The sequence below is a fragment of the Pterocles gutturalis genome, unplaced genomic scaffold (genome assembly GCF_000699245.1).
Source record: "Pterocles gutturalis isolate BGI_N339 unplaced genomic scaffold, ASM69924v1 scaffold10528, whole genome shotgun sequence".
NCBI classification, from domain to species: domain Eukaryota; kingdom Metazoa; phylum Chordata; class Aves; order Pterocliformes; family Pteroclidae; genus Pterocles; species Pterocles gutturalis.
The window spans coordinates 15,489-23,505 of NW_010125614.1; the positions used below are offsets into that span (position 1 = coordinate 15,489).

The 8,017-nt window shown below is 52.1% G+C and overlaps 1 protein-coding gene across 1 annotated transcript in view; it reads left to right on the plus strand.

The window, feature by feature from the left end:
- LOC104465545 (sodium/potassium/calcium exchanger 3-like) overlaps window positions 1–8,017 on the plus strand; it is a gene marked incomplete at both ends in the record, with an annotated part of 35,371 nt that overhangs the window by 14,705 nt on the left and 12,649 nt on the right. The window contains 2 exons of the mRNA XM_010078636.1: window positions 615–699; window positions 2,580–2,683. Of these exons, the coding sequence (XP_010076938.1) occupies window positions 615–699; window positions 2,580–2,683 (189 nt within the window). The remainder of the gene's footprint in view (window positions 1–614; window positions 700–2,579; window positions 2,684–8,017) is intronic.

Here is an 8,017-nt window from a genome sequence, read left to right on the forward strand (position 1 = left end):
GAGTGCCGGCACATAAAGGAAGTAATTAACCAAGTAAATCTTGGGAAACAGCATATGCCGGTGAAGTTTGCATAGAGCAGCGGGTCCTTTCCCTTCCAGAAGCCCCCGTTTTGGTGGTCCCTGGGCACTGCTCAGGGAGGGCTGTAGGTCGGTCTCTTCCATGGTGATCCCAGCGGAAGGGGGTGAGGAGAGGTTGATGTCCAAGGCTGGAGTGAGACCAGGGAAGGTGGCCAAGGGCGAACAAAGCTGGAGGTCTAGCCCTGCCCTTGACGGGCCAAAGCAGATGGGATATCGTCAGGGTCAGGGAGGAGGCAAAGACCCGTAAGTGGTAAAACCGCCTCGCTGTTGTTCCGAGCACAGCTCCGTCTCTCCTCGGGAAAGGGAATCCCAGCCGCAGCCTGCCTGCTGTGCGAGGAGCTGCTAACAACTTCAGGAGCCGGTGCATGGGATTACTTTTTCCCCTACAGTTAAACTTTATTAACATAAACTTTATTAAGATAAAGCTTTATACGTATCAGCAGTTTCCCGCTCGTGGCGGACCGTTTAACGTTGCTGGTTGAATTCCTTCAGCCTGTCAGTGTTGTAACCAATGACTCTGATGTGTTTTTCTGCAGCACTTGCATCTTAGCGAAGATGTGGCTGGGGCAACTTTCATGGCAGCGGGAAGCTCTGCTCCTGAGCTGTTTACATCTGTCATAGGTAACTAACCTGCTGCTGCTTCCTGGAACCTCCGCGTCTCCCCAGCAGTTTGTTGGAGCTGCAGTGGGATTGCCCAGCCCCTGTAACATCTGTTATAATACCTGGCCCTTTCCTCCTGGGCACGCATAGCACTAATTGTGGGGAATCCCCTCCAGACGAAGCGGCTCTGACGAAGTGCTGTTATCCCGCCGCGGAGCTGCCCTGGGAGTGGTTTGATCCGACCCCACCAAGCCCGGGCTGGCTGCAGTTACCCACCGAGCCGTAGCGCTCCGAACTGCGCCGTGCCTGGCTCTGCGCGTGCAGCTCCTCCCTCCCATCCGCCCTCCCGCACTGCCGCGGCGTGAAGGGATGCGCCTCCAGCCTCCATACTGATCTCCAGCCCAGGAGATCTCCTCGTGTCCTCAACCGCGGGATCTCTGCCCTCACCTCCACTGTGGGTCGTCTCCCAACGCCGCTTTCCTCCGGGAAGGGCAGGGTGGGAGGAGAAGAGGGTGTGAAACGCTTTCTCGCAGCAGTGAGCTGGTCAGAGCATCACACACCAGAGCACCTTCCTGCTTGTGGAAGTGTCACCAAGGGTTTCAGGGTCCTTAGGTGTGTGAGACCCGGGACATGCTGGTCCTTGAGCTGGGAGGGGGCTACAGGCAGCTGGGGTGAGAGGATGCTGTAGGCGTGCACAGGGGGAAGGTGTTCTTACAGCTTTCCTCACCCACATCCCTGCTGGTGGGTGATCATCAGAGCAGTGGTTGGGAGGGTAAGGTGGGCTCTCTGTCACTGAGGAGAGTAATTCCCAGCTTAGATACTTTCTCCAGAAGATATTTCTATTTCAGTCACAGCTATCGGATGCAGAGCACGAGTCAACTCACGCAAAGCCGCACGCTCTGCAGAGGGTTCCGATTACACAAGCAAAGCCTTGAAATGTGGGAACTTAAACTGGAGCAAGTTGGGGCTGCATGCCGGTTAAGGATGGTGCAGTAGCAGGTGAAAATAAAACCGGATTCCCCCAGGCATCTTAGAGAAGCCCTAATGGTCAGATCATTACCTTGCAGTGGTGTCACCCACCAGATGGCGAGTGTCACTTGGCGGGTGACTGCTTCTGTGTAACACCCTTCCGAGAAAAGGATAAAGTGGAAAAAAACCCAACCTGATCTGTGCTGAACGGATAAATACTGTTGGAACCTTAAAAGCAAGTGGTGAATATAAGCAGACTGACAGCTAGCGGGAGATGGAGTGTTATTTTTAGGCTGACATCCCAAGCAAAGAATTTTGTGCAGTACCATGATACATGGGTTTGTCAGTTCATCTCCCTTGCCATTAGCCTCATTGACCAATTTTAACCAAATTTGACAGAAGAGCTCTGAGAGGAGCCTGTAACGTTGCCCCGTAACTCATCCCGAGAGGCATCACTCAGCTTGCAAGTAGCTAGTGGCCGGGCAGCTCCAAATGTGCTCCAGCTCCTGCTCTCCTGTTGCAGCCCATGGGGGTGGGATATGGGATGAGCAGAGCACTGGGGAGGGGGGGTCTCGTGGGAGATCGTTCCTGCAGGTCTGTGTCTGACCATCTGCTCCCATGGAGCTTGCTGTCGTGTACGATACCTCTTGCCATAACATTGGATTGCAAGACCAGGAGTTTGGTGCCATAGACATGCCTAAGGTATTTGGTTTTCCTTAGACAATCTGTCCAGGTCCCCTCGGAAAGCAAGTTCTGCCACCTGTATTCACCCCTAGCACCTTTGTCTGCAAATTTCCCCATCAAATATGACAAAAAGCATCAGAACTGGTAAACGCCTTTGGATTCATTAATGGGGTGTGAGGGCTGCAGGTTTTTGTGTAAAAATTCTGCTCTTTACAATTTACGCAGCTTGCCTTGATCTTGTTTTTCAGGTGTTTTTATCACAAAAGGAGATGTAGGCGTTGGAACCATCGTCGGCTCGGCTGTGTTTAACATTCTCTGTATTATTGGCGTGTGTGGGCTTTTTGCAGGACAGGTAAGAGCATTTAATGATTCCTAACAGTTCTTGCTTCATCCTGTGCCTTGGCTGTACGGTGAAATCAGCTGCCAGGTTCAAAACCTTCTCACAAATTTCTCTGGCTTTGTTCTTTTTAACAGGGCCCTACGCTGTTCCTCTTGCGTTTTTGAAATGAAAGCAGAACAGCAAATGTCAATGAGGTGTTTTAAGCTGCCCAAGATATGTGGGTGGTCAGAGCAATAAAAATTGGTTATTTAACACCTCCTCTTGGTAGCTATTGAAAAATGCATTGTGATGTTCGTATCCGGTTCTTTTAGACCAAAGGAGCCAGGAAAGGTCTGTGGCTCTGCCTGGTGAAAGTGCCGTTTGGTGCACCGGGCAAGATGCCTCTAAAGAGCGATGGCACTTCTGGAGCATCACGAGATGCTGCTGCCTTTGTGTAGGGCGGTGTCCGGTCAGGTAGCGTGCTGAGCGGGCACAGCAGTGGTGGTGACTGGCATGACGTATAAACTCGTATGAGAAAGATACAGTCTTTGCTTGTAGTTCATCTCATTATTTGTATCCAGAATCACAGAATGGTTTATGTGGGAAGGTGCCTCGGGGGTCTCTAATCCAAAGCCCTCGCTGCCTGCCCCCCCAGCTCACAGCAGGTCTGGTTTCAGAGTGGGATCCGCTTGCCCAGGGCCTTGGCCAGTCCGGTTTTGGATACTTCCAGGGATGCCCCAACTTTTTTCCTCGCTGTCAGTAAGGCTATCCATTCCTCGTATGATTTCTGACTCTTCCAGTGTGTCAAACAGCTTATGTCAACACAAGCTATTCATCTGAAATTAAAGTAATTAAGCTGTGAGATCTGAGCGGCTGTCTGGATTGCAGACATGATTGGCTGTGTAATTAAATATCTGCATCTGCATTCACCTGAGCACTTGCCAACATGCCTGGTATTTTTACAATCTCATAAAATGTTCTTTGAAATGTTTCCGTGCAGACTCACTTTTGAAGCGGAGGAGCAGGGTAGCGTTATCCGTAAGGGGCAGCAGGGTACCTGGCTCAGAAGTTAAAGGAAGGGCCCTGTGCAGCTTGGTCAGTGTGAGAACCCCTGCAGAGGGGCTGGGCTTTCCTGGGAAGGTTTGTAATCCAGTTTGATTTGCAGTAGCAATCAACATTGTCAGGACGAAGGTGAGCATTTTCGCTGCGGGGAGCCTTCAGGAAAAGCCCACGATGGTACTTTTTAGCCACCAGCTCCCTTGGTTTGCATGGGAACGTGCAGCTGCAGGCTGCCCATGGGGGGTATGTTAGTGGTTCCACTGTGACTCTTCCTGTGAAAGCTCAGTGCATTCGGGACAGTTTTTAACGACCAAAGCTTTCCCAGACTTGAAGCTGTCTTCCCCTGAGATGTTGTATAATCTGTAGGACTTTCTGTTCAGGTTGCTTTTTTCAAGCAAATGAAGACGATTAACTGCTCAGCACAAGGGCAGAGGAGCAAATTCTTCTGATTTTTACTCTCCGCAGTATTGATAGCATGCCTCAAACCTGGTAAAAAACTAGCTGCAAATCACAGCTTTCAGTGGAAAAGATTTGCTGGAGTTTGGGGGTTGATGGAGAATGTCGATGTTCTCCAGAGACCGTTTACAGGTGTGAGATGTTTGTTTCTGAAGGATGTAACAGAGTCAAAATGCTCTTGTAAGAGCCTCCAGCCTTCCGGGTGCGGTGGCTTTCAGAAGGTCAGAGGGGGGACTGGCTGCTCTGTCATCCTGAGCATGGGCTGCGAGTCTCTTTCAAGCCAAGAATTGGGATTTGGGCTGATTTGTCCCAACTTTGTTTTCCCTGACTCTGCTAGTGATTTGCGTGTGGTTCCATCAAGTCACTTAACCTCTGTTGGCTGCAGCTGACCCCTCGGAGGGTGAGTTGTGGAACGATTGACATCACTGTGTGGAATCATGATTAAACGAGCAAATAAAATCTTCAATTTAAATAATCCCATATTCTAGATAAAACTCTGGTTTGTGCTTTTCATTTCTTCCCACTCCCAACACTTCACCAAAAAGCCATTCACTTTTACGGGGGCGAGTCATCTTTTTGTTTTGTGTTAGTATTAATAGGAATTTGGTTTTATTATCGATAATGTCTGTATAGGTGCACTGACATAGGTGCTACGTTCGGTTGTCAGTTGGATTTCGGTTCTGCTGGGGACCTGGATCTCGGTTTTGAGTTGCCGTGTGTCCCTGTTTTCAGGGGAGCCTGGGGCAGGCGGTGGGTCTGAGCCGCGTGCGGTGCTCCAGCTCAGTCAGAGCAGGGTTTTATCTTCGGAGCTCAGGCCTACGGAGTCAGCAGCTGGACTGCTCTGGTGTTCAGATGAGAGCAGTGAGTCAGCGAGGAGGGATTTGCCAGCCAGGCTTTGCTGTCCTGGGAGCCTGCCCCAGGCTGCTCGGGGCACAGGGACTCTTGCCCTGGAAAGTGATGCTCAGGCGTCTCTGTTGGAGGCTGGAAGGCTTTTGGGTTCGTCAGGTGGAAGGAGAGAAGCAGAGAATTAAGCCTGTGCCCGTTTCAGCCCAATGATGCTCGTGTGGCCGTTGTGTTCATCAAAACCCGTCGCTCAGTGCGCTGCTGTCGGGAGGCAGCTGCTGCAGGTCGACCCCTGCTCTCCTCTCCCAGCTGCCAGCAGCAGCAGCGTTCCAGCCAGAGGTTTTCTGGGTTGACGAGGGCGATCTGCAGCTGCGGCTGTGGTGGCTCGTTGGGATGCTGCTGGCTGGTCAGTACCTGACGGACGGGGGTTGGCTGGTGGTGCTGGCAGTGCAGGAGGTGGACGGAGCAGCGCGGGCAGCAGCACTCGGCAAGGCACAGCTCTGCCGCAGGGTGCTTCATCCCCTCCTGGGGGGCTCTGCGCCGAGCCGGGGGAGGAAATGTCTCAGTGCTGGAGGCTGTGGGGCAGCTGCCTGGTGGTGGAGTGTTTGGGGGTGCTGCATTGCCACGGGTTGGGAAACCCAGAGCTAAATCCTGCAGGGGACTTTAGTTATGTAGAACTGTTCAGCAGCATGAGAAACCCTCTTTTTTTGTTGTTGTTTTGTTTTATTTTTGACTGGTAAAAGGTTGAATTAAAAAGTACTGACCGGCTGTCTCCAGGATAATGTTTTATTTTTTGAATTAGGTTGTAGTAGGTACATGCTACGTTGGATGTCTTATTCTTTGGCTTGAGAAAATACTGGGTTTGGCTACATGCACCTTGTTTAAAAGAAGAAACAAACCCACAACCCCAAAAAGCTGGTGTGCATTTACGTGAACACCAACTCTAATTGATTATTTTTCTAAGTCTTTAATGGCTGGTGAGTGCACACTTCTCAGAATAAATCAGAATAGACATCCCACTGCTGGAGCTGGAGAAGGAAAGCGTGGTGCCCACACTCTATGTGACACTGCGCACCTGAAAACGGGGCTAGAAGAGCATTGTTAGGGTTGAAAGTCAAACACTGAAAAGTTAGAAAATAGCACTGTTAGGGTTCCTCGTGCAACCTTAATTTTCCCCCCTGGTGTGTATGCATTTTTATACAGTTTTTAATTACAGGACCCCATGCTGGGCTCTCCACAGGGTCCCTGCCTCCCTCAGAGCACAGAATGGACTTTGCTGACTTTAATGAGCAGCTGTTCGTTATTTTGTTTTCTCTTCATTGTTCGGTGTGTGCCCTTCTGCCTTATTTGCCAGGCTCTATTCAAGCCCTGTTCCAGAGGCAGAATTATTTCCTCTTGAACTTCTGCCGATCTCATTGCTGTTGTATCTGGGCAGTTGATGAACAATTAATTAATTTTCCTGAAACCTCTGTGAGATGGAGGGATGTTTTAAAGATGGGGAAACAAAGCACAGAGAGATTAAATCCTAAAGAATAACTTGTCATTTTAGGGGCCAATTAGAGCTGGCACGGGCCCGTTTTTTCCCCCGAGTGTATAGCATCCTGTGGCATGTTCTTTGTTTGGAGGGCAGCTCTCCTGGGTGCCGGGCGCTGCTCCCGCTGCCCCACTGCAGCGCTGCACAGGGTTTCCTCGCTGGGCTGACCGTGGTTAAGTGGCCGTCTCGGTGTCTGTGCAGTCCAGTTCCCCTTGGTCCCGTTCTGCTGCTTTAGCCGAAGGAGCCCCTTTTCTTCTCCTCGGTCCCAGCTCTCATTCCACTGCCTGCAAGGGGACACACAAAACACCTCTTGTCATGAGCTCTGGCTTCGTCCCCAGGACCGTTCCTGACCTGAGTTAGGAAAGTGATTCCACTACCCCATCTCCAGACACTCGGTACTTGCGTTTGCTAGCATGGTGATGTTCCTTCTCAGCACCCACATGCTTCAGGTTTCTTCCCATTCCATCTCTCTCCCGTTTCCCCCCTCCTCATTTCTTGAGGCTTGAGAGAAAAGCTTTTCCCCAGACAGGTTTTTCCCCTGGATCGTGGACCCACCCCATAGCTGTCTCTGGTGTCCAGCTTTCCCACCGTGCTCTCGACCCCTCCTCCTCTCCCTGCACCTCTTGACCTGGCTGCTCTTGGCCAACGTTATTCGTGCCAGGGAGGCAGCTTTGGAGGTGCAGGAGCTTGGTCTAGAGCCAGGGCAATTGCGCTTTCTGCTGTTTTCATCTCCTCGGCCAGCTGCAGACCTGGTGCACCCCGCGGGCAGCTCCTGCTGGAGCACCTGCAGCACATCTGCCCTTGCTCTGCCGAGGCTGCAGGACCCACTGCCCCTTCGCTGGGATCCCAGCAGAGACGTGGCCACCGCGGGAGGCTTCCTTCTGGAGGTGTCTCTGAAGGCATGAACAGCCCATTGTAAGGCTCCCTTACCCCACACAGCGAGTCTAAAACAAGGACCCCCCCATGCCCGCGCGCTCTCCTCGCTCCAGACACCCCATGGGTCTTGGGTTGTGCTGTGTCTGGGTTCAGCACACTCCTGCGGTGCTCGTCACTTCTGCCTTCAGAGCAGGAGACCTCCCCATCCACACTCAGAGCCTGCTGGAGGTCGGTGTCAGGAGCCGCAGAGATCTCGGCTGCCCAGCCAGCCTCTTGCCCTGGCTCGCGGGGAAGATGCTGCAGAGAGCTGGTGCTGTGCGAAGGGAACAGTGCATAATGCCGAGCCGCCAGCCTGAAACAGCTCGGGAGCAGGCTGCCAGGAGCCCTCAGGCAAGGCAGTAATTAGAAAAGCTTCCACTTTGTTCCTTTATTTATGTATTTAATTTTGAAATCTTAAGGAATTGATCACCTTGGTGGCCGGACCCGAGGTCCTGCAGTTGCCACCCAACCCGTTTCTGCCGGCTGGACGGCTGTGCAGGGAGGTGTCGGGAAGCCACACGGCTCAGTGGCACTGCCGGCTGGCACGCCGTCATTTTGGG